The 26,062-nt window shown below is 49.2% G+C and overlaps 1 protein-coding gene across 8 annotated transcripts; it reads right to left on the bottom strand.

Moving 5' to 3' along the window:
* Positions 1–88: 88 nt before the first annotated feature.
* Prpf40b (pre-mRNA processing factor 40 homolog B) lies at positions 89–22,407 on the bottom strand. 8 transcript variants are annotated; one of them, XM_021182738.2, is made up of 26 exons: positions 22,332–22,403; positions 14,044–14,124; positions 13,227–13,370; positions 12,934–12,999; positions 12,209–12,236; positions 11,969–11,994; positions 11,744–11,854; positions 11,323–11,443; positions 11,208–11,232; positions 10,755–10,958; positions 10,423–10,549; positions 10,277–10,341; positions 9,644–9,808; positions 9,435–9,543; positions 9,022–9,172; positions 8,172–8,305; positions 7,569–7,683; positions 7,332–7,423; positions 2,505–2,621; positions 2,219–2,356; positions 1,913–2,008; positions 1,633–1,722; positions 1,287–1,464; positions 959–1,020; positions 727–864; positions 89–646 (listed from the first exon to the last, which is right to left on the bottom strand). In XM_021182738.2, the coding sequence occupies exons 1-26, from the start codon at positions 22,332–22,334 to the stop codon at positions 554–556; spliced, it is 2,679 nt and encodes an 892-aa protein (XP_021038397.1). In that variant the 5' UTR covers positions 22,335–22,403; the 3' UTR covers positions 89–553. The 8 variants fall into 8 exon arrangements, with proteins under 8 accessions (XP_021038397.1, XP_029325501.1, XP_029325502.1 ...); XM_029469641.1 differs by lacking the exon at positions 22,332–22,403 and adding an exon at positions 22,177–22,265; XM_029469642.1 differs by lacking the exon at positions 22,332–22,403 and adding an exon at positions 22,033–22,052.
* Positions 22,408–26,062: the final 3,655 nt, after the last annotated feature.

Genomic DNA, 26,062 nt, shown 5'->3' with positions numbered 1-26,062 from the left:
GGCTGGGCTTTAAACACAGGGAGGAAGCTGTCAGAACTGGAGTGCCCTCTGCTGGTCCCCAGTGGAGTACATGAAGAGGACAAAGTAGTTGTAGATCATGTTATAAATATTATTTAAAAAACAAAACAGAACACATACATCGGGTCCCAGGGGAGAGGAAGCAGTGGTGGAGCCCCAAGGCCAGGTCAGGCAAGAGCAGGCACTGATGCTAGAGGGTGAGGACCCTGCCCTCGGCCACCCAGGCTGTGTCCAAGCAGCCTGTCTCTTTCCTGGAGACCCCTTCTCACACTATCTACTGGCATCACCCACCCCGTGGTATGACTGCCCATCTCTGGTCTGGGGCTGAGGGCAAGGACTGCACTAGTTGTCAGAGAACTAGGGGACCCTTCAACACCAAAAGCAACCTTGAGAGGTGCAACAGTAGTGTGTTGGGGTGGGTTACTTTAGGAAAAGTGGACACAGACCAGACAAGACGAAGGAGTCTGAGGCAGATGCTGAGGCGACCCTGGAGCCACTGCCTCACGAAGTCCAAGGCAGAAAGTAGCTCGTGGGGTCATTGGTGGTCGTCCAGCTGCTGTAGGAGTGTTCGCCTTCGCCTCTCCAGCTCCCCCTCACTCAGCTCGCTTTCTGATGTGTCCCAGCCTGTCTGTTGAGCAAAGGTGTGACTTACCTGAGCCCCCTAGTCTGTGTCACAGGCTGGGGCGAAAGCCAGGTCCTCCCATTCACCTTCTCCTTCTTGATTCCGAAGCCTGGGGAACGGTTAGGGAGCTCTGCCTGCCGGGGTTCCCTGTCCTGTTCCTGTTCTCTGTCTTCACTCTCCTTACCAACTTTGTCTTCGGGGTCCGTCTCACTATCAGGACTGGTCTGTAAGAGTTCAGAGCCCATCTCAGCAGTTGAGCAGCACAGCTGGGAGGCAGGTGACATGACTGCAGAATCTCAAGACGACTCCTCCACTCACCGACTTGTGTCTTCTTTTCTTGGTTTTCTTTTTTGGTTTCTTGGTTTTCCGAAGACCATGATCTATAGGGTTTTTTGGTTTTTTTTTAAAAATCTATGGTGAGTCCCACTGGGAGAAGGCAGCTCCTTGCCTGGGCAGAGATAGGAAGTCTTGCTCCACAGTGAGGCCCTCCCATCCCAGTCAGCCCCTCAGGGGTCTGGGATTTGCTGTGCCTCTATTCTAGCACCCACAGGGCTGGGGCAGAGGAAGGAAGGGAACTGGAGTTGGCCCAGGGCTTATGCTGTGACTGGGGTGGGCCCTAGTTCTCGGGCTCCTAGAAACTGCTTACCTGACCCAAGAAGAAGGTGGGAAGATGGGGAGCCTGGTCCTCCAAGAGCAGCACCCCCACTTTCAACTGAATCAAGTGAGGAGGAGGGCTCAGAGCCAGATTCTGAGGGGTTCCGCCTCCTCCGCTTGGGGGGCCGGAGGGATGGTGGAGGCAGCTCCTCTTCATCCGACTCAGAGCCCTAGGCAGATGAGTAATACTGGTCAGCCCAGAGGTTCTGTCTTCCAGAAGCCCTCATCTGGGACTCGGGACAGGGAGTCCAGAGCCAAGGAGATAATGTATGGGGAGAGGTGTTTAATTTCTATGAAACAGTCCAGCCTCACCCATGTCCCTCTACCTGCCGACTCACTGAGGGCGAGTGTGAACGCTTGCGATGGTGTTTCTTGCCCTTTCTGCCATGCTTTCGGCCTTTGGTGTGGAGGTGCTGGCATTCAGTCTGCTAGAGGCAGAGGGAGAGGTGAGAACCTTGCCTTCCTGTCTCAGCTAGGGCCCTCTGTCTATTCTTGGGCACCCTCAGTCCTTCCCTTTAGCTGGGCAGGTAAAAGAGCCTTCATGGTGACAAGCTACTGAAGGTCTCATGCAGGCCTAGAGTTCAAAGATACACAGATCAGGGTGGCCAAGTGCCTTACCTCCAACACCTGCAGGAACTCTCGGAAGAGCCGGATCCGCTCCGACTCCAGGGTGATCTGCTCAAAGGCTGAGTCGCACACAAAGCGCTCACGGACCTTGAACGGGGAGAGCACTGCTGATCAGACCAGGCCCTGCCTGGACCAGCTTGGACACCGCCACGAGAACTGGGCAGGGCTGGGGCAGAGGAAGGAAGGGAACTGGAGCTGGCCCAGGGCTTGTGCTGTGACTGGGGTGGGCCCTCAGTGGTGGAGAAGCTCCGCTGCCCTCAGGCCTGAGGGTGATTGGGACCAGGCTGTGCTTCTGACCTCTTCCCAGGCAGTGCCCAGTTCCAGAGCAGGCACGGCCTGCCTCAGCATGCTTCGAAAGGCAGCTTCTCTGCGCCGCATCCTTCGGGCCTCCTCCTTTTCCCGTTCCCTCTCCCGTGCCTCTGCTTTTTCCAGCAGCTGAAGGCAAAGAGAAACAGAATAGGGTCAGGGGTACCTGAAGAGGTAGGAAGATGTGTCCCAAACCCAAGATAATCAGCAGGGCAGTTAGGAGGAACAAGACATTGGGGTAAGTGAGAGGACCACCCAGCCTTGCCCATCCCCTCACACTATTGAAGGTCAGCTTGATGTTGCCTGCGTCCAGCGCAGCAGCCCTCTTGTCAAAGCTTATGACGTGGGCGAAGTCCTCAAATGCTGTGTTCACCTCCACACAGAAGCCCCGGTCCTGTGGGCACAGCAGTGTGTGAAGGCCAGGGGTACCACAGGCCAGTGGGCAAAAGGGATCAGGCTGCAAGGTGTTCAAGCCTGGCCTCTGCCCTCAAATAGGATCCATAAGACTTGTGACACACCTTAGAAACCATGCTAAGTCTTCATCTTACTGGCCCCATCCGACCTGTGTGGATTCATACGGAGCCAAAAGAGTCAGCAAGTGTCTTCCGTCTTGATAGATGACTGAGTTTTTACAATTAGGTCTTTGTTCCTCTGGCCACAGCTGGGCCTTCCTGCTGCTCATGGAAGCTGCCATGCATGCTTAACGTCTGGTCTATACCCTTTGCCTCTTGTTCTGGGTGCTTACTGGGTAACTGGTTCTCCTGAGTGCTTGACACATTTCTCCACTAATCCTCTCATACTAGGGCAGTCTTCTAATTTTATGCAGACCAGAAAAATGAAATCACTTATTCTAACATCCCAGGTCTAAATCCCAAATCTGCTTTCAGCCACTACACCTACCCTGAATGCATAGGTCCAGGAAGATGTTGGCCATCAAGTGTATAGCTCTCCATCAATATTTAAATCATGTTCATTGTCTTAAGTACACAGCCAGGTTCTGTATTTCTCACCAAAAAGCCTCCATGTGCTAGTGAAGTTAAGGTGCAGGAGAGGAATCTCACTTGGCCAAGCTGATAGGTAAATGGAATACTGTGTCACAGGCCAGCTTTCCTGTCCTTTCACACAGCTGGCTTCCTCCAGTCTTCCTGCCTGCTGATGGCAGGAGTATATATTGCTTTTTCCCAGGAGTCTTTTCTCTGTCAAGGCTCAGCCCTTCCTGAACACATCCTTTCTATAAGAGTGAGGTCACAACAAGAGGACTTTGGGTATACAGCTCTCTGTCTCCCTCCCTTGAGACCTCAGTCTCGCTGAAGCTGAAGCCTTCTATTTTTGTTAAACTATCAGGCCAGGATCATGTCTCTGCCATGCCTCAAGGCTGGGGTTGCAAGCATACCCAGATTTTATGTAGGTGCTGAGGACTCAAGCACAGGTCCTTGTGCTTGCATGGCAGCCCTTATCTCCCTAGTACGGGCCTTCCCCTGGGAAGGCTTGGACTACATCCTCTTCACTCTCCTCCCCAGAAGCACACAGCTCACTTCACTTAGAATATCCCTCCATCTTGCTTTTAGCGTCTCAAGCTAACTAACTGGTTCTTTCCCTCGGTTTCAATTCCTTAGACACAGCACAAGGAAAAGAAATAAACAGTAAGAGGCTGTTATAAGCAAGACACTTGACAAAATGGTAAAAAAAAAAAAAAAAAATTCTAGCTGTTATTTATCTCTTATATATGGATTGTCCCCAATTCACAGAGGTTTTTGGGCCAAAGAGCAGATTACTGTGAGATGTGTGCAGTACTCTCCTCTCCAGGGCCTTTTTTGGTCACTTTGCCCTTACACTAACTTTTACCTGATCTCCATCTTCCCTAGCAGTGTCCAACCCATGCCAGACTGGCTACTCTTCTAATGCAGCGGCTCTCCTGTCCCATCGCTAATCTTCTACCTGCTCCAAGCTCAGGACCCTGCAGCCTTAGGTGACGAGAGATGCCCTGCAGTTCATGTGACTGGATGGACGGCCACAGGAACTTCTAAGATCATCAGGCCTCCATGGCTAGGATCTCAAACGAAGGCTAGAAGTCTAAAATAACCAGTTGCTTTGGGTAGATAAAACCCATCAGGCCACTAGTTCCTCTAACCAAATGTTAGCTATCTTCGGATAGACATCTATCCTTCGTTGGCTTTACTCCTCCCTGCCCAAGCTGTTTTAAAGGATCACGTCCCAACTGGAATGCTTGTCTTCTGTAGGCACCTCTTATGGCTCAACCCTCGTTGCTTACAATCTTTAACACTTAACAATAAGAATTGCCATTCACTTCACAAAACAGCCTGGCGATTTTATTTTACTGGTTCTATCCAGAGTCTAAACATTTATTTTGTATATATGTGGGCACCCATGTGCCATGGCACATGTGAAGTTGGCTCTTTCCTCCTAGTATGGGTTCCTGAGAATAAAACTAAGGTCCTCAGGCTTGGTGGTGAACCCCTTTACCTACTCAGTCATCTCACCAGCCCAACTTTCACCATCTTTAAGACAGTTTTTCAGGCTGGAGAGATGGTTAAGAGCACTGACTGCTCTTCCAGAGGTCCTGAGTTCAATTCCCAGCAACCACATGGTGGCTCACAACCATCTGTAATTGGATCAGATGCCCCTTTCTGGCGTGTCTGAAGACAGTGACAGTGTACTCATGTAAATAAAATGAATAAATCTTAAAAGACAGGGTTTCTCAGTGTAGCCCTGGCAGTCCTAGAGCTCACTCTAGACCAGGCTGGCCTTTAACTCAGAGATCCACCTGCCCCTGCCTTCCAAGTGATGGGATTAAAAGCATCTGCCACCATGCCCAACGAACTATAACCATCTTTTTAATAAAAATCTTATACATGGTACCCTAAGGCACAAAAGAGATACAAGTTTTTCTATTAGAAAATAGGGGAAGAGCCACCTCCAGACTTGGCCTTGATGCTGTTTTCTTCTCAGCATCCCTATAGTGTCTTGCTCTTCTTTTTTGCCACTTAGATTCTTCAACAGCTGCCTGACTGGTCTTCCCCTCACCCTCTTATATCCCTCTAACCCAGTCTCTGGCATGATGTGGTTCTCCAACCTTTGTATCAAAGAGCACTGATAATTGGAGAGTACTGAGATCAAGTCCAGAGACAAGGGTGAGCTAAAAAGTGTAGTTCAATCCAAAGCCCTTTGTAAAGCTCTAGAGGGCATGTGGTTTCAGAGAAATAGGAGAAAACCCCAGGTCAATATGATGCATCTCACTGAAGAGTAACTTTGAAACATTGAACTCTTAGGGAAATTTATTCAGGTTTTTAGATGGGATCCGTTGTGCAGCCCAGGCTGACCTGCAGCTCACCTGCTCCTCGCCTTCAAGCACTGGGATTAAAGGTGTGAGCCACGGTGCTTGGTTTATTAAGTCCATATTGAACAGGTGACTGTATTACAATACAACATTCATGGCTTTGTAAGGCAATCTGCCTAACAGTACCATGTCCCTCTCCACGTAAGACACACAGTTGCTATCTTTGGTAACTGGGGGTTCCTTACCATTTCTGAGACAAACTAATGCTTAGAAAAGTTCTTAAGGGCTTAATCTGGACTCTTTAAAAAAAAAAAAAAAGATTTATTTTATGTATGTAAGTACACTGTAGCTGTCTTTAGACACACCAGAAGAGGGCATCAGATCCCATTACAGATGGTTGTGAGCCACCATGTGGTTGCTGGGAATTGAACTCAGGACCTCTGGAAGAGTAGTCAGTGCTCTTAACCACTGAGCCATCTCTCAAGCCCCTAATCTGGACTCTTTACCCCTAGGTCCTGCTTTTAGTCACCATACTGTATGGTATCTTAATACATACAGTATTTACTAGAATAGAATAGTGTTTACTATCAGGATGTTAGAGTTTCTTTTTTTTTTTTGGTTTTTCGAGACAGGGTTTCTCTGTGTTGCCTTGGCTGTCCTGGAACTCACTCTGTAGACCAGGCTGGCCTCGAACTCAGAAATCCGCCTGCCTCTGCCTCCCGAGTGCTGGGATTAAAGGCGTGCGCCACCACGCCCGGCTGATGTTAGAGTTTCTATTAGCATACTAATAGAGATATGTATTTAAAATAGTATTCACTTCCATGAAGAAATACATTTTTTCCTTTTGGAACAGAAAGATCCCTTCACTTACACTTGAGAGTTTGACAAACATGAACAACTATTTCTCCAGTAGAGAAAATGACAGGGCACATGGACTAGTGAACAGCAGCTGACACTTGCCAGCACTAAGATGTAGTGAGGTGAAGAACGCCTCACCCTCCTCCTCTAAGAGGGCAATGGCATCTCAGCCAGTGTCCATGGTACGCCTTGCAGAACGAGCCCAGTGCTGACATCATCCACACTGGCAAGAGACACTGAAGATTTTATGTGAAGCCAGGCACAGTGGTGTACACTATAATCCCAGCATGTGGAAGTGAAAGAAGGATCAGGAGTTCAAGGCCAGCCTGGAATACATAAGACCCTGTCTCAAAAACCAAAACAAAACAGGCTTTTATGTGAAATCTCCAGATTGTAAAGTATTAGCAACAAATTCCAAATTCTTCAAAACCCCGTCCAGGCAGGCAGGCAGCAGCAGCAGGCAGGCAGCAGCTTAGCATATGGGAATTCGAGTTTACAAATGCTATGCTTGCCCCTTGGGCTGGCGTGCCCTTTCTCCTGTAGCACCCCTATGTCACAACACCCCACCCCTCCATCTCCTCATCCTGAGGGTGGGGTCCACATCACCTTTCCTGGTAACCCCTGTCCCTGGCTAATACTTCTCATAGAAGAGCAAAACAATGATTTGTTGCTTTGGTTTTTAGTCTATTTTTTCTGACACAGGGTTTCAACCTGGTTGGTACTTTCTTCCTCACACTGGCTTTGAACTTGTGGCAATCCTCCTGCCTCAGTTTCTCAAGTTCTGGGAAAGCTGACCTGCATCAATCACTACATCTTGCTAGAAAATATGTCTACTTGTATCCCCAATGCAAGCTGCCAGGTTCCTGGAAAACATGACTTAGGGAGTCCCGGTTCAGGGAATGTGGCTTACACCCAGTCTACCCATGTGTAACCCCAGGTCTCCCTCACCTTAAGGATATCCTTTATGATCTTCTTCTCATCGTGGAATCGAGCCTTCAACTCCTCCACATAGAACTTGAACAAGTCCAAAGGAGTAGAGCCTGCAGAAAGGGAGAGATGGGGCCTGGCGGGCGGCAGCTTCCCAAGGCTCAGGGTAGGGTCACGGCCAGGACCAGGGAGTTAGGTCCAGAGAGGCTGGCAGGGTAGGAAAGCAGAGCAGACAAGGGGGAAGCCTGGCTGCCTTACCCGGCTGGCCCAGCATGTTGGCAAATCGAACATCAGTGCTGACTGCCGGGTACAGCTCCATCCAGGTGGACATGGAGTGCAGCTGCCCTGTCTCATGCAGCTCGTCCAGGAAGCTCTGCACAGGAAAAGGCCACAAGAGGAGGAGAATGAGATAGTTGGGGACACATGACCAATGTCTAAGGAGGAGAAAAGGGATGGCAGAGGGACGAGCAGAGGCAACTCAGGCAAAGGCACTACAGACAGAGAAAGCATGAACATACAGCCAATATGCCAGCCTGGAGGCCATGAATCACAGACCTACCTCAGAGCACAGTTTCCTGCTATGATCAGCTTCATCAACCCACTACCACTCCTAAGCCGAGGAAAACTACCTGTCTGGCTCTCACCCAAAGGAAAAGACACTTGGTCTAGCTGCCACTCCTGTCTGAGGGTGGTACATACAGCCTATCTCCCTGAAGGAGCACTTCTGCAGAGTGGCCTGGTGGAACTTCAAAGAGGCCAGTCAACAGCCAACCTCGTTCAGAGGCAGGCCACTGCAAAAAGGCTGTGCTCTAGAGCAGAGCAGAGCTGAGCCAACCTCTGATCATGAGGAGTATGAAATACCTGAAAGGCCTCCCGATTCTTCCGCTGCTGTCGCCGCTCCCGAAGCCGGGCTCGTTCCCGCTCTTCCTCCTCCTCTCTCTCCAAAGCCCGGATATGCTCCTCAAAGCAGATAAGTGCATCTTCCTTGTCCATGTCTACGGGCAGGGAAGAAGCTTAGCACGTACCAGATCAGTAGGCCGTCCCTCGGACCTCAAGAATGCTTCCCATGTAGGTGAAGCAGGGTTATATGGGAGCAGTCACTATACTGGGAGTTCTTGGGCAAGAGTATTAATTGTACTGAAAAAAATTAGCAAGCATTCAACTCTGATGAATTCAGCTTTTAGAAACCACCCTGGAAACCTAGTTATCCTGCAATCTGAGGCATCACATCCTGGGGAACTGGACACAGTCAGGCTTCAGCGCAGGCTCAGAAGGTCCAACAACTCCTAACTACAGTTAAGGCCCACAAGACCATGTTCACCATGATCTATAGATACCATCACCATCATCTCTAGGAATTTCACATTTCTATTCCTAAAAGACATACAGTGTTCATATAAACAGTGGACCCCAGGACTAGGGGTTAAACTCAGTAGTAGAGTACTTTGCCTAACTGATACCCCAGGTCAAATTCTTACCATCACAAAATAAAGTAAAAAAATAAGATACAGGCTGACCTAAAATGTATGTAAGGGCCAAGGTTTAATCTGTCGCACTACACACACAAAGCCAGCCAACCAGAGAGGTGACATCAAACATCTGGAACCCCCAAATCCCAAGAGGAACAGTAACCAAACGTAAGGGGGTGGGCAAGGGGGCAGCTCGAAGGTCTCAGGACAGTGCGGAGGGAAGAACAGAGAGCCAGGCTTACTCTGTAGCTGCTGGTCCTGAGCAAAGCTGGGGTTATCCATGAGGTACTGCTGGGCCTGGGACCAAGTGGTTTGGAAGTTGACACTGCTCATCCCATCCAGGATGCTCTTCAGGGCCTGGATATTCCGACGCCGGAGCTGCTTGGCTTGTTCCTGGGAAGACACAGGGTTAAAGTGAGGCAGGGCCAGCATGGGAGGATCCTGGAAAGGAGGACAAGACTCAAGACTTCTGGGTCCCACAATGGAGAGGAATCCCAGGTCAGGTCACAAACCAGTGTCCTCCTTGCCCTCCCTCACCCAGGGTTATTGGCTCGTGACAAAGTTCCACACCAGCTTCCAATTCAGAAGGGACACTGAGCAGCCAGGTCCACAAGAAATGGAGGGCAGCAGAGTCCAGCCAGTGACTGTCCATTACCTTCTCCTTCTTGGCCAGGAAGAAGAGGACATCATCATAAACTTCTTTTCTATCTCTCTCAGGGACCACAGCCCAGACCTCCAGGTCCCCAAAAGTCTGTTCTGCCCGCCTGTGGAGCACATGGGCTGTGAGTAGGTAGAGAACCGGCCATGCACCTGTGTGTTCTCAGGGTCCCTGAGCCACAGCCCAGTCTAGTACAGTTCCCTGACCGGTAGCGGGTGGTGGAGGTCATGCGTTCATGCTGTTCCAGGAAATGCTGCAGAGTCTGCTTGGCCTCCTTGGCTCGCAGCCGGGCCTCCTCTTTCTCCTCCTTCTCCCGCTGAGCCTTGTAAGCATTAAACGCCTGCTTCTTCTCACTTAGTTTGGGCAAGGCACTAGAGTAGACAGTTGAGGAAAGGAGAGGATGCAGCGTGAATTACCCTGTTAGCCCATGAAGCAGGGTCACAGACATGGGGGAAAGGTCTCCACCACACCAAATTGGGGACCTAACATACAGGTGGGTGGGATGAGGCATGAGGGAAAGAAATACTGGACCCTGTTGCTCCAGTGTTCTCAAGTTACCATCAGACATCTGTCTCCTTAGGGCCCCTATTTCCCTAATTTTAATTCAAGCCAGTAACCATTTACTAAGCATCTCATGGCTGTACCATTTCCCTCTTTGAATCTTGGAGCTATTCTAGCTTTTCCTTCTCTTGCAGCCCATCCCAGCCACTTAGACCTGAGTGTCAGCACCCAATTGGGAGCCAACTCAGTTGAATGTCAATTCAAATTGGGACATCTCAGAGAGTTCCTGGCCCAGTTGCTTTCACCAACAAGAACTATCCACTCTGACTCAAGCATACCTGTAGCGGGGGTCAGTGACTACCATCTTCATGGCCTGTTCCCATGAAGCATTGGAAGGGACAGCCTGGAACAGAGAGGCACAGGTCTCAGAGCCTGTTAACTTTCCAACCCTCCAGGCCTTCCCTGGGAACACCACCCCCAGCACCTTGTCCCTTAGCAGTTCTTTGAAAGCCTGTTTCGCCTTCTCCCGGTTGCTCCAACTGAGGCCAGATCGCTCTGGTTCTGGCTTAGCTTCCTCCTCTTCCTGTGGCTGCCGATGCTGTCCAGTAGAGCTGGAGAGTAGAAGGGACTCAGCCACGGTGCCCATAATCCTTACAGTTTTCAGTGCCCTGCACTCTCAGCAATTTATTGTCCTTTTCTTGTTCCCCAGAAAGCCCTTCCAGGGTCATGCTCAGCTCCTGACATGTCCCTCCCAAGGCTCTAAAGAGAATGAGGATGGAGAGTTTGAGGCTGCAATGAAGGGGGGGCAACCCATACCTGCTGGGGCCCTCCTCCCGCTGCAGGAAGCCCTGCTCCAGGGGCTGGGCAGCCTCCAGCACATCACAGTCTTCACTTCGACCTGGTTCAGGTTCCAGGAGGGCCATAGGCACTGGGATGGGACCCGGAGGTATAGGTGGAGGGTCAGGCTGTGGCTGAGGTGGTTGTGGCTGTAGTGTCTGTAGTTGCTGGGTCTGCTGTTTTCTGCAGGCAAGCCAAAGAGCGATGGTGTACTAAAGCAGGAACAGGAAGGTAGGGGTGGCCAGGTTCTCTAGCCTGGGTCTAAAAAGCAGCTGAACCCATAAAGAAGTAAGACTCCTCTTCCCACAGAGGAAGGTTAACAGTGAGTCCACTCTCTCCCCAGAGTGCTCCAAGGAAGGAAGGAAGGAAGGAAGGAAGGAAGGAAGGAAGGAAGGAAGGAAGGAAGGAAGGATACAGAGTCAACAGACTTACCCTGCAGACTCTTGTTTGACTAGGGCTGTAAGGGGAAAAGAGAGCAGTCACGGGATAGCAAAGGACTCCCAGCAGCCTTGCCCAGTCTTCCCCCTCTCCCTCCAGCATGCCTCACCTTCCAGGTCATCCAGGTCCTTGGGCCGAGTCCAACGAGACTCCTGACTCTGGTTGTTGTAGTAGTAAGGCTTCCCTGTGTCTGACTTATACTCTTTCCAGGGACACTGGGACAGCAGCAGCTGTAAGGGAAGGGGTCAAAAGTCATCAGCACCTGGAGTGCTCTCCAGCCTGGCAGGGGCTAAGGGGACCCAGTGAGTACAAGACAGTAAAGACAATAGTCTTTAGTTGCCACCTGGCCTTGCCTGAGGGGGAAGTGGACTTCCTAAGATCCTAGGGAGGCAGTTACAAGGAGCATGGAGGTGGTCAGGGATCTTGGGGTCAGAGGAACCACAATGAGAATGGTTGGAGGCTCAAAGGAGGCGAGAACTTGGAAGGACCAGGGAAGCTGAAAGGAAGAACCAGAAAGCCCCACTCAGGACCTCTGCCTTAGACTTGAGTACGCTGGGCTTCTCCCACACGGATTGCTTATCATCAGCATTGTAGTAGTAGATGCGCCCGTCAGGGGCCACGTGTTCACTCCATAAGGCCCTCTGGGGGAGGGGGGGGGGGAGAGCACAGAATTGTCATGAGGCTCCTTTCCCAAAGACTTAGGCATCAGCCTCCCTCCCACTTTCTACCCAGAGACCTAGACTAGAAGCACTCACCGGAGGGCCTGTTCCAGCCACAGCAGCTAGAAAAGAAGGCAAAAGAAGCCTACTAAGCCCTTGCTCCAAATTCCCATCTTCTCCCCACTTAGTCCTCCCTTATTCCATCCCATAAATGTTCCCCTGTTCCCATCAACATCCCAACAGGCATGATCCAGCGTGGGCTCCAGTCCATGGTCCCCTCTCCCCTGTGCCCCCCAACCTCCGAGCCTGGGGGGAGCAGGCCCCCAGAAGACTCACAGCTGGCGGTGTCCGCACCCGGAGCCGTCTGCCGAAGAAAGAGGAGGGGGAAGGGTTGGGGCCAAGCCCGGTGGCCCCCAGGACCCAGGCCATGGGGGAATGGAGAAGCAGGCCAGGCCAGGATCTGTGTGTCCTGTTCCCAGGGATCTCTGCCGACTAACAGTCCTATTCCCTCCACCCCCACCAAGGCTGTGATCTCAGATCCCAGCAGCTCCTTTCTTCATTTTCCATAAGAGTGTTTTGTTGAGCCAACTCCTGGGATCCATCTCTTCACAATAGATGTCAAAATTCAACACCCAACTCAAGACTCCACTACACTGAGCAACAGCAGCACAAGAAGGGGCCACTGCCCCTTCCAGAGGAAAAGAGGATGTGGTATGGAGAAGCCTTCTCAGCATGTGTAGGATGCAGAGTATCCGGATGAGTGTGTTCTCTAAGGTGCTGAGTGGCATAGGAAGGAAGGAAGGAAGGAAGGAAGGAAGGAAGGAAGGAAGGAAGGGAGGGAGGGAGGGAGGGAGGGAGGGAGGGAGGGAGCGAGCATGTTGCCTTCGTCCCACTGAGAGGGAGGGAACCACAACTGCTGAGTATGGCTGTCGAGAATGTGAATGTGAGGACTGCAGCCAGGGACCACGGGAGATAAGACAGGAGGGAAGAACAGAGTGCAGCTCCATGCATTCCAAGTCAGACAGAGCCTGCTTCCTGCTAGCCCCCCAGCGCGTGCTTACCGCTGCAGTGACAGGCACCGCTGGCATCAGCATCCCGGGCATCATCGGAGGGACCATTCCTGGTATCTATGGATATAAAGACCAGCAGCCAATGTTAGGGTGAGGAAGGGCAAGGCAAAGGAAGATCCCTTTGGGGTTCTGACCCTCACCATGGGTGCGCACTCTGATAATCTTCAGGTTCTGGACAGTCACGTGCCTAAGAACTGCTTTAGTCACTCAGCAGACAAACAGGCATGCATCTAGCCCAAAATTCCCTTCCCTCCCAGCTAAAGACCCCTGTGGAAAGCAGTTACCTGTGTAAGTGGTGGCGGTGCCCCCATTGGTGGAAGCATTGGGGGCAGTATGCCAGGTGGCATGGGGGGAATGGCTGGTGGTCTCTGACTCATAGGGGGGAGCCCCATCGGAGGAAAAGGAGGTGGGAGCCCTGGAGGGGGCATCTGGAAATGAGGAAAGAAAAAGAAACTGTCTTATTATGGCAGAGACCACTATCTCAGAACTACCCAGCCCTCATCCCGGCCTAGAGGTGATTCCAAGGCTTTCCATTGAGAAGTAAAAGGCATAAGACTGTCTCCCTCCCCACTACTGAGAAAGACAGGTAGGAGTTCTCGGGCATAATGGCAAGCACACAGCTTCCTGATGAGGGAGGGAGAGGAAAAGGGCAAGGAAACAGTGACAGACTAGGGAGGCTGCACCCCTGAAGCCTGTGGAGGGAGGAAGGGACAAGGCAGGGTCCTAGTCTCTTGCATCCCATCCCTTTCTAACTCATGACCACCAATGATGTTCCAGCCCAAAGGCAGAGGCTTTTATAAGGAGCACAGTAAGGAATAGTGAAAAACAGAAGCCTCCCAGGCCTCGCTCTGCTGAAGTCTTTCCCTTCCATGTCTCCTGCCTCCAGCCCCTGGCATCCCAAAGACAAAACAAAAAGGGACAATTGTCACTTTATAGACTAGAGCTTGAGAGCAGCTCTCCCACCCAGTGCTCAACACCACCCATCTTCCAATGGCAGCAAAGGCTGTGTAACAGGTTGTTCCTGGCAACACAGCAGTGGTAGGGTGGGGGCTGAGGGTGCAGGCTGGAAAAGCCAAGCCCAGGGAAACACATAAAACTTACGAAGGGTGGTGGCATCATGGGGGGCCCCGGTGGGAAGGGGGCAGGCGCTGCTGGGGGCCGGGGACCAGAATCGGGAACCGACTGTTGAGGGAGAGAAAAGTCATAGGACCCAGGATGGGCACAGAGATGGGCTTTTGCAGAAGGGAAGCAGAAGGGTGAAGATGAAAGAGAAACACAAGTTGAGGAGGGAGTTTCCAAGCCCCATTTATTTCCTGCCCATCCCAAGCCTGAGCCCTTCTAAGCTCTACACTCTAGTGCTAGCCCAGAAAGCCAGATGATGGAGTCCTTCATATCATTTTTTTTGTTTTGTTTTGTTTTTTTGTTTTTCGAGACAGGGTTTCTCTGTATAGCCCTGGCTGTCCTGGAACTCACTTTGTAGACCAGGCTGGCCTTGAACTCAGAAATCCGCCTGCCTCTGCCTCCCAAGTGCTGGGATTAAAGGCATGCACCACCATGCCCGGCTCCTTCATATCATTTTTACTTTGGGAGTTCCCATTTTGCCAATGCCACAACAGAGGCACAGAAGGCGCTGCAACAGGCATGTGATTCTTCCCATGACTTCAACCCACTTCCTTGCCCCTCTCTCAAGCCAGTTAGGGATTGACATCTTTCCTCGTTCAATTTACTAGGTTGAAGACTTGATCCAAAACTGCTGCTCCTTTACAGCACTGGTCTCTTTATAACCAGCTTCTTCCCTAACTAGACTCATGTTCACTCATCCACATTCTCCATGTCTACTAAACCATCGTCCCCACCTGATGGTGCCTTTTCTTTACAAACCCTAAACGTGGACACAGGCTTGCACAGTCCAAGTGTTCCTATCTTGCCCCTAATGGCTGACCACACGATACTATTTAAAGTAGCTTTCTTCAATTTCTCCTCTGATATTTTGCCCTACTAGAGAGTGATGCCATTCCAGAGAGGCTGGGATCACATGACTTGCTGAAAGCTGGATTCCTGGTACCTGCCTCTGGGTCTGGCACATAATAGGTACTCAATAAATACTGAATGAATTTAAAACTAAGGAAGCAAATCTCTTTATAAAATTTTCAAATTCTAAAATGTCATTCTCTCTCTTTCTGTATATTTATATACAGAATGATAGATGTACAAATCATTGTGTATATATGTATAAAATAATAGATGTGAAAAATCTTCATTTTAACATATTTATAAACAGAAATAAGAATAAGCTGAAATATCCATCAGTAAAGACTAATGAGACGAAAACATAAAATGGAACACAGTCATTAGAATGAGGAAACTCATTACTAAGATATGGATTGATGCCAACATCTAAAGATATGCTGCTAAGCTGAGGGAGGCAAGATGGGGTGAGGCTTTATTGTATAAGACACAAAAGACACTCTCTTGTCACTTTATGGACTAGAGCTTGAGAGCAGCTCTCCCACCCAGTGCTCAACACCACCCATCTTCCAACAGCAGCAAAGGCTAGATCCTTCCTGGCACAGAAGGAAGAGACTTTCCACAGTATGTCATTTTATGCCTTATGAATATGCCAACTATATGGTTTTATTACCTGTTCAAAAATACCTGGGGTGGGGCAGAGGAGACATCCCTCAGCACACAAGACAGCTGCTCTTCCAGGAGCAAGGATCTGGGTTCAATTTCCCAGCACCCACATGATGGCTCACACGTGTGGATACCCCCAGTTCCAGGGATCTGACACACTCCAGTAGGCCTCCATGAGTACCAGACACAGGCATGATGCACAGATGTACATGCAGGCAAACTTAAATACATGGAAAAAATATATATATATAATGTATTTTGGTGGCTGGAGAGATGCCTCAGTGGGTAAGAGCACTTGCTGCATGAGTACCTGGGTTTGGATGCCAGCATAATATATACAAACACACATACACAGACAGACAGACACACACACACACACAGAGAACTGTGCATGGTTGTAACACTAGTGCTATGAAGGCGATCATTAGGGCTTGCTGGCTGCCAGCCTACCTCCAGGTTCAATGAGAGGCCCTAGGTCTAGTAAATTTGGCAGTGAGGGATGAATAAAATGCTGGTTGACTTCCTCTGGCCTCTGGGCATAGATGTAGACACAGACAGACAGTCTTATATTGTTTTTGTTTTTGAGACAGGGTGCCACTATGTAGCCCTGGTTACCCTGAAACTTACTCTGTAGACTAGATTAGCTTAGAACTCAAGAGATCCTCCTGCCTCAGCCCACCAGGGGCTGAAATTAGAGGTGTGTCCATGCCTGGCTCAAACACTTTTTTTTCCCTTTAAATTATTTATTTATTTTTTGTATGAGTACACTGTCTTCAGACACAAGAGGGCACTGGATCCCATTACAGATGGTTGTGAGTCACCATGTGATTGCTGGGAATTGAACTCAGGACCTCTGGAAGAGCAGTCAGTGCTCTTAACCTCTGAGCCATCTCTCCAGCCCAGCTCAAACACTTTTTAAAAGGTGAGGATATGGCTAAAGGGCTGTTTTTCTCCCTAAGCAGAAGCTGAGGACCAGCACAAGAGCTCTAGAAAGAGGCGGAAGTTTGGACGGACAGGAGCTGCCTCACAACTGTTCTCAGTTACCCCGCTCCTGAGGAGGCCTGGCCAGTTAAAACTGCTTTGTAACCTTTATCTCTAGAAATATCTTTTTACCTTGTCCTAAGTAGCTATGTGCCAAACTATTAGAATTCTCTATTGTCTACCTTCAACTAAGTGTACTGTTCCTATCCTCTGGAGATTTTATCTGTATGGAATGTTAGAAATGACTTGCATAGGAGATACCAATTTTATGTTCTACTATTTCACTATTTCTACTTAAGCTGCTTTAAGAGCCTTTAATATGTGTGTGTGTGTGTGTGTATACACACCACATTATTATGTTATGTGCATTGGTGTTTTGCCTACATGTAAAGGTGTCAGAAGCCCTAAAAATGGAGTTACAGATATATGTAAGCTGCCACATGGGTGCTGGGAATCAAACCAGGGTCCCCTGGAAGAAGCAGCCAGTGCTCTTAACCACTGAACCATTTATCCAGCCTCTTAAACCTACAAAGTAATTATCCTTCAGTCTTATCAGGCCCAGCACCACCATGTTATCTAGTCATCTGTTGAAGACAGACTTGGAGTCACTCTCTAGAGCCTTCTTGATATATCACCCAGCTCTCTCAGTTTTACCTCCAAAAGAGTTCTTCCATCTAGGTATTCTTTCCATTTCTTCTCACACTTCTTGCCCAAACCACTTTTCCCATCTGATCTATGATGTGGCCTCCCAAACTGTTATCCTCATATCCACTTCTATCTGTACCCACAATGCCCTCCAAAATACACATCAGACCCATAAGCACCTGCATAGAATTCTCCATTGGTTTCTCACTGTTCTGAGAGTGAACACCAAGACTCTACCCAGGTCTCTGAGGCCACTGACCTTGCCAGTCTCTTCTATACCCATCTCTGTGCTCCAGCCACACTCACTTCTCCCAGCTCAGGCATTCAACTGTGTATCAGGCACCTCTCCTATGTCCTATACACACTTCACAACCAACAAATATTTCCAATGAAAACCTTCAGCAACCCACTGCACTAGCCAGAGCCTGCTTTTTATGTTCAACACCACACACCTTCCTGCTAGGAGTCACCCATCACAAGTTTACAGTCACTGGTATAATTCCAAAGTACCATCTCATGGCATCAAAACATATACTCTATTAAACATATACTCTATTAAACATATACTCTATTAAACATGGGTTCACAGGCTGAAGAGATCGCTCAGAGGTTAAGAGCACTGGCTTTTCTTCCAGAGGTCCTGAGCTCAATTCCCAGCAACCACTTGATAGCTCACAGACATCTATACTGGGATCTGATGCCCTCTTCTGGAATGCAGACAGAATATTGCATACATAATAAATAATTTAGAAAAAGTATTTCTAGAAAAACAAACAAAAACATGGTTCCTCACTTACATCTTGGATTTAATGAATTTAGAGCAACTCCACTAAAATGTAAAGTCTTAAGGGCAGAGGTAACTCAGCACAGCGGCTCAACATTGCAATCCCAGCCCTGGGAAGATGGAGCTAGGAGGATCAGGAGCTTGGGTCACTGTGGGCTGTGTAGTAAGTTCCAGGCCAGTCTGGGCTGCAGAGCCTCTGCCTCACAAATGAATGAAGCAGTAAATGAGTGGGTTAGGGAACTTGCCTTCAAATCTGAGGACCTGCATTTGAGCCCTGGGACCCACACAGCAGAAACAGAACTGATTCACAACTTTCCCCTGACCCCCACACATGCACTGTAGCACATGCTCTGTCATCCAAATGAGTAATAGACATTATAGAAAAAATTAAAGTGGGGCAGTTCATTGACTTGGTTTTGGCAAGTCCTGCCAAACTCAGTGGCCATTGATAAGGTTAGAGCTGGAGGAGCCTCTGAATATCCCCCGAAATGTTCCGGAAACCTTCTATGAGACAGGTTATCACTTTATAATAAGGCTGGCTAGGACTCGCTCTATACCCCACTCTAACTCTAGCCTCAAACCTACAACCAAACAATCCTTTCCCCTCAACCTCCCAAGTGCTAGGATTATAGCCATGTGCCAAGGTTGGTGGCTTGACAGTGGCTTGACAGTGGCTTGGACTGGTCCTGAACTCCTGATCTTCTTGCCTCCATCTCCAAGTGCTGGACTTAAAGGAATGCCACTTCACACACTGGTACTCCTCTCTTAGCATGTGAGAAAGGTCAGAGTAATGGTAAATGGTATGTCAGTCCCACAGCTGGCTTCAGATGAGCCAACTAAATCCCATCTCTCCTCCCTAGAAGCACAGTGCCTGCCACAGAAAGCAGTGTTTTCATACTAACCTTCCCTGAAAGTGACTAAATCATCAAGATTCAAACCTCATCTTAAGAACAAACAGTGGTGCCTACTGCCTGCCCTATAAAATTCCTCAACTTAGAGTCAGGTGTTCTTAATTTGGCATATGCCTTTAAGTTTGGAGGCAAAGGCAGGTAGATCTCCAAAAAGTCAAGGCTATCTTGAATCAAGTTCCATGACAGCCAAAGCTACAGAGGGAGACCCTATCTCAAAATAAATATATAAATTAGTAAATTGGACATGGTGGCATACACCTTTAGTCCCAGAACTTGGGAGGCAGAAGCAGGTGAATTTCTGAGTTCAAGACCACAGATTCTAGAGTGAGTTACAAGAGAGCCAGGACTACACGGAGGAAACACTATCTCAATAAATAAATAAATACTTTTTTTCTCTTCATCTACCATCCAAAGCCTTTCACTACAGGCAGTCCCACATCTGGCCCATCCTGCGGCCAGGGCCTCCTAGTTAACTTTCTGTACAGGAATTGTTACATTTCTCTCATTTTGTTCAAGATGATCCAATGTTCACTCTGTTTTACTTTCACATTCACACCCGCACACCCGAGCACTCTGTCCTCTTAGGACCAAGCACACCACGTGGCAGTCGCTTGTACCTCTGTGAATGTTTACTGGGCTTCTGAGAGTGCCCGCCTCTCCAATCCAGTGTGCCGCATTTTGGAAATGAGCTTTCTTTCTTTCCCCATTTCATAATGTCTGAGGACATGTGGGGCACATGAGCATGCAGAGGCCCAAAGCTGATGTTAGGAATTATCCTTTATCCTTCATCAATCTTTTACCCTATTCCTTGGGGAGAGCCGGGTCTCTCAACCAAACTCAGAGCTCTCTGATAAAGCCAGCCTCACTAGCTGTCACACTCTGGTGATCCAGTCTCTGCACTAAAGGCTAGAATTACAAGGAGCTGAGCATTTTGTATGTTCTGGGGATCTGAACTCCAATCCTTCTGCCATCGCAGCAAGCACTTAAGCCACTAAGCCATCTCAACAGCCTGGGTTTTCTCTTTCTCAAACTCCCCAACTGTCTAGACAGGGTGGCCCTCCACCTGAAGTGCTTTGATGACACCGTCTCATCCCTAACCTTGGTGGATTTTTGGATACTACCTAAAATACTGTTTGCACTCATTTGTTTGTATAAATTCTCTTGATTATCGTCGGTAATAGAAACATGTAGAATAGTAGAGATTCTTTACCTTGGTGGAAGGCAGTGGGTATCAAATACTCAATGGGAAAGGTTACAGGATAGAAAGCTAACTGTATGGAGACTTCTGGACAGAATTCAAACCCTGGCCCATTTTAATCAGTTACCCAGGGAAGACAGAGGGATGGGATGAATGGAAATGACCATGGACCTTTCAGAGCCTTCCTTCCCTCCCCCTGTGCCATCCTTTCTTTTCTGCTCCTCTCACCTGCTGCAATACCAATACAACTTTGGGACGGTAATACTTCTAAGTGGACTCTGAAGTGACCAGTGCAAAAGGACAGTAGAAAGAAAGCTGAAGACAAGCAGATTTGTCAGTCTTCCCCGGAACAGAACACACATTGTAGGGCAGGGGAGAGTCAATACTGAGACTCTCGGCCATCTAGTCATCATATATTCAGGGAGACCAATGGGAACATCCTGATACAAGATGTAATCAATTCTCAGCCTTCAGATCTAAGGGGTAGCTCAGAACTGAGCACTCAGAAGAACACGGAAAAAGACAAGAATAGAGAGACAGGGAAGAGAACAGAGACCACGGCTAACGGTAATGTTTGCTGGGTGCATATTATGAGCCAGAGTCACACCACACGTCCATTTAATCCTTACAACCTTCTGAGAAAGTATCCCCATTTCATGGAGAAGCGGGGGTTCTAACAGGTTACTTCGTGGCTACAGTTCTCAGAGATTAAACGGCGGAGGCAGGTTTGGAATCCAAGCAGTCTGACCCCATAAAGCTGCCTCCCAGAAAGGATGGCACAGATGACATTTCTTAGCCTCATCTTTTTTTTTTTTTTTTAAATCCCAATCCTGAGATTCTGAGACAGCCAGTTGATCCTAGGTAGGCCTGGGCTGACTTATTCACCAAAGGAACTGTAAGAAAATGAAGGCTAAGAGGCATGTTTCTCAAAAAGAGGCAGCCATCATCAAAAAGAAACGGGGCTGGCAAAGTAGTTCAGCACTACAATTCTTGCCGGCATTAACAAGGCCCTAGGTTCAATGTAGAGTGCTGCAAAGAACAGCTGAGCCCTATCACCCTGTTGTCTCCACTGACCTGCAGAGCCCAAATAGGACCAGCCCCTCCCCCACCTACTTCCTAGCCTCTACTCTGGTGTGTAAGCCCTAGCATTTCTTCTGCTCCCCACAAAGAGCCTAGAGATCTTTCTAGACTACAACATTTTGCTTCTCTGATCCTCCATCACCTCTTCACTCTCCCGAAGAAACAGAATGTTGTTACTTCTGGTTCTCATCGTTTTTGAACTTCCAGGATTCAACTTCCTCTGTCTATAGAGTTCTCCCATTTCTCCAACGGGATTCCCAAGGCCCAGGCCTGCCAGGACCCAGCCTTGCAAGCTTTAAATCTCTTATCCGTTAATCCCGAGAAATTTTCCCCAGTCAAGCTGAAGGTCTCCACTCCAACATCCTCCTGCTTGCCGCATCCTAGAACCCCTTCGACTGAATTCCCTCCTCAAATCCCGCCCCCTTCTGCAACTGATGGAGAGTCCGTTTATCATACTGCCCATTTTCCTTTTTAAAAGTCAATGGGAAATTCAAGGCCCAGAGAAAGGTAGTGACTTGTCCAAGGTCACACAGAGTTACCACAGTCTGTCTGAAGGCAGAGCCAGGGTTGGGACCCAGGGGCCTCTGCTCCTCCATTTCTTGGACTACTCCGATTCTGAGGTGAAAACCAGGAACGTCTCTTTCCTCAGAAGCCCCTCCTAGCCTCGGGAGACAGGTTTTGTGAACGGGTGGGTAAGGAAGGGTGTCCCCTAAGGTCCAAAGGGGCACTTGGGGCTTCCAAAAGGCACAAGCCTGGGTCTGGGGGAGGGGCACGGGCCACGCCAAATAGCCTAGGATTGGCAATTGGTTTCCAACGCCTGCCCTCCCTTCGCCCCCGACCTTTCTCCACAGACCCACCGTTCACTTCATCCCTTCCTCCTCCTCACACAGCGCCTCGGCTCTCCGTCCCCTCAGCTCCCGGTCGCACCCGCCCCCCGCCCCCCGCCATGCTCCATAATGGCCTCCCCGCCCCTTCTACCCTCACTCCCCGCCCCCACCTACCTACAGGGCTTCTTTTCCTCACCCCTCGGTCCCCTCGCCCTCCCTCAGAGTCCCGGGTACCCCGGCGGCCCTCCCGCCTCCCCGGCTCGAGCCCGGGCCGCAGGGGGCGCTGTGAGACAGCCCCGGGCCTCTCCACCCCCGCGCGGGGACGTTACCATGCCAGAGCCTCAGAGCAGCTGGGCCGGCTCGGCCCACTCGCCAGTAAAACCAGCTCTGATTGGCCGGGCTTCGGCCGGGAGGGCGGGGCCAGTGGGGGGGTCGCACCCCTTCGTGGCCGGGGCTCCGGTTGCTCTCGCCGAGGAGCGGAGCCCCCAACCGGCCCGGTGTGCCCGGCCCGGCTCCGCCCCCGGCCCGGAGCGCCAGGCCCCGCCCCCACGTGCGCAGAATCCTGGGACCGCCCCCTGGGGCGGGGCGCGCCTGGGCCCACCCCCGGGGGCGGAGCGCGCCTGGGCGGGCCTGGGACTGACCGCGTGCTGGGTGCGCAGGGCGGCGTGGCTCTCCCGGGTCACAGCCCCCTTCTTGCGCGCGACTCCGCGTTCACCATCCAGACCGGACCGAGCCATTCATTCCTCTCACGCAGAGGGCACTACAGCGGTTTACAGAGCGGCTCTTTTCCCTGCGTATTTTCTTTAGTTTTAATTTTTTGGTTTTTTTCGAGACAGGGTTTCTCTGTGTAGCCCTGGCTGTCCTGGAACTCACTCTGTAGACCAGGCTGGCCTCGAACTCAGAAATCCGCCTGCCTCTGCCTCCCGAGTGCTAGGATTAAAGGCGTGCGCCACCACGCCCGGCTTTAGTTTTAATTTCTTAATTCAAGAACTATTAATTAAACTCCTGTGCCAGCAGCCGTATGTGTCGGGCAAGGCCGACAAATCCCCTAAACGAGTGCGTATGTGCCTCTCGCTTAGCGCTGGGTTACTTTCGGAATCTGCCTCTGTAACATCTACAGTGTGAGATAAATGTTCAGTTATGTAGATAAGGGAACTCGAAGCTACTTAATGGGCATGCATGCTCAAGTTTTTGGGCTAGTACAGCTGGCCCTGGTTGGAGGCATTGCACCTCTTTACCCCTCCAAAGCCGGGGTAAAGACCAAGACGTTGCCTGTTTCCTTCGGTAGGTTTCTGAACCTGACTCAGAAAAACACCTCTTTATGTCTATAGACAATTTGGCTTTGTATTAAAGGTTCTTATATTCATTCTTGGTTTCTTTGGTTTTGTTGTTTTTTGGTTTATATGTTTTTTCAGTGTATCTATGTCCCTCTGTCAGCCTCATTGCTTCTCACTGGGTAAGGAATCCAAGGAGATATCCTGATCCAGTGCTACTATTCCCTTACTGATCATATTTTGATGGATACTCGAAGGGATGGGAGAACTGCCTTGCCAGTTTGTTTCCTGGACCATCTCCCGTTTTTTGCTGGATTCCCTCATCCCTCCTCACAGAGACCTTGCAGATGATGTGGGCATCCCCAAGCCTGAGGAATAGCAAGGGCAGCTGTTTGCAGAGCATAGACCAGAGGTCACTGACCCCTGTAGGTTCTCTCAAGGCAGAACACAGCCAAGAGCAGAAAGGAAAGAAGGGAGCAGAGCCAGGTTCTGGGCACTGCCATTTTCGACTGTGGAACTCTGGAGACTCCCAAAACTCTAATTTAGAACCCGACCTTCCAGGTACATTTTTATGAAATTAAGTTTTAGAATGTATTTTACTTAACAGTTTGTTGGCTTACAGTGTTGAAATATTTAGTGTATGGTTATTGATTCTCAGTCTTGCCTCAGCCCCAGAAATAACGGGGGCAGATGTAAGGATTTAGCTCATTCCTCTTCCCTTCTCATAAGTTATACACCATTTATCATATCCATCTGCAAAATCCATCCTGTAACACTTTGTTTGTCTAGTCATCAGTTCCGACCACACCCTGATTGCTCTGCAGAGCCGAGCCAAGTGCAAAGCTGAGGCATCTCATTTTCCCAGCGGACTTTCATTATTCCCCGGGGATTTGTCACTATCTGCTTTTTATTGTGTTCATTTGCATTGTGTTATTTGCATTTTAACTTTTTTTGTTAACTTATTTGTGTGCAAATGTTAGTGTGTGTGCTCCACAGGCAAGCTGTGGAGCCCTTTCCCTTCTTCCACTGTGTGTGGAGTCCTGGCATCAAACTCAAGTCATAAGGCTTGGTGGCAAGTGCTTTTATTGCTAAGCCATTGAGGTTACCCTCATTTTTCTTCCTTCCTTCTTCCTTCTCTGTCTCTCCCCCCTCCTCTCTCTCTCTCTCTCTCTCTCTCTCTTTCTTTCTTTCTTTTTCCTGAGACAGGGTTTCACTGTGTAGCCCTGGCTGTCCTGGAACTCACTCTGTAGTCCACCATGCTGATCTCAAACTTACAGAGATCCTCCTGCCTCTGCCTCCCTAGTGCAGGGAGTAAAGGCATGTGGCATCCCAGTTGGCTTACCCGCCATTCTTTTGTGTGTGTGTTTTAACAAGTTAAGCTTATTGTTCTCACATATGCTCTGAATGTCATTTTATAGCATCTTAACCTGTTGCAATAACCTGTCTTGAAAAGAACTAGGTATTGAGTGATTGTGTTTTATTTAATTATTTTCTCCCCAAAATCTCTTTGCTCGAATTTTATTACATTCATTCATTTAGAGAGAGAGAGAGAGAGAGAGAAGTATTTTATACTCAAACCCAGAGTCTTGTGCATGTTACACAAATGCTCTTCCACTGAGTCACATTCCCAGCTATAAAGTTTTAAAATGATATGTTTGTTTTCCTGGTTTGTTTTTTTTTTTTTTTCCATTTATGCAGTGAAAACTAAAACCTTGAGACAGGGAGACGGCTCAGTCTGTAAAGTGCTTGCCTTGGAAGTATGAAGACCCAATTGGTCCCCAGAACTAATGTAAAAAGTCAGACTTGGTGGGTCACCCTAACAGCTCCAATGCTTGGAGACCTTATCTCAAAAACCAAGATAGACGGCTGTCCAGAGGAATGCCATCTGTGGTTGACCTCTGACCTCCACATGCAAGCATGACGTGCGTACACCTGTCTGACATATCACACGCCTGGCTTCGCTGAGGCAGCTTCTTCACAGTGAAATGATGTCCTCACACCGATGTCACAAAGCTGAACCTCTAATGTAGTCGAGGACCAACAACACAACAGTGTCTGCTCTAGATGAGGACGTTCTGCGCGGAGTCTGAAGCGGGCTAGATGGGGTTTTTAAAGTTAGTGCCTCTCCTAGACGTGCAGTGATCGCCTGAGAGTGGCCTTTGAACGATGCTGGATGCTGAAGCTATGGCGGCTGGCCCAAGGTGCAGGTCTCAGAATGACTCGTGTCTAGAGATGTCCCAGGCCTAAGGGGCAGGGATGTAACTAAGTCTGGCTGCTTCAGAGAGGAAGAGTCACCAACCCTTACATTCCCCAGTGCTCACCTAACTTCTGGGCATATGCACCATCTGCCCAGAGCCCAGCTACAGTTCTGAGTGTTACATGTTGCATCGTGTGTGTGTGTGTGTGTGTGCGTGTTGTAGTGTACTGCATATGTGTGTTGTGACTATAGGATGTAAGGAATGTTAAATGGCAATCTTTTCTGCAAAGCATTGTGAAACTTTATTGATAATGAATTAAAATATTTTTATCTCATGGCTAGAGAGCTGTCTCAGTGGTTAAGAGCACTGGATGTTCTCCCAGAGGTCCTGAGTTCAATTCCCAACAACCATATGGTGGCTCACAACCATCTGTGAGGGTACCTGGTGCCCTCTTCTATCTGGCCTGCTGATGTATATGCAGAAGAATACTCATACAGTAAATAAAAATTTTTAAAAATATTTTATCTCCCCACTATGTAAAACCTTTGTAGAAATGTTTTAACCCTCTCCTTCCTCTCTCTCTCTCTC

This window comes from Mus caroli, chromosome 15, assembly GCF_900094665.2.
Source record: "Mus caroli chromosome 15, CAROLI_EIJ_v1.1, whole genome shotgun sequence".
NCBI classification, from domain to species: domain Eukaryota; kingdom Metazoa; phylum Chordata; class Mammalia; order Rodentia; family Muridae; genus Mus; species Mus caroli.
This window is presented reverse-complemented; position numbering and strand designations above follow the sequence as displayed.

Coding starts and splice junctions, on each gene's coding strand:
- Prpf40b (XM_021182738.2), bottom strand. Junction 13,371..14,043: donor CCATGATGCCACCACCCTTC/GTAAGTTTTATG, acceptor CCTCATTTCCAG/ATGCCCCCTCCAGGGCTCCC. Junction 2,357..2,504: donor TCAAGCTGACCTTCAATAGT/GTGAGGGGATGG, acceptor CTTTGCCTTCAG/CTGCTGGAAAAAGCAGAGGC.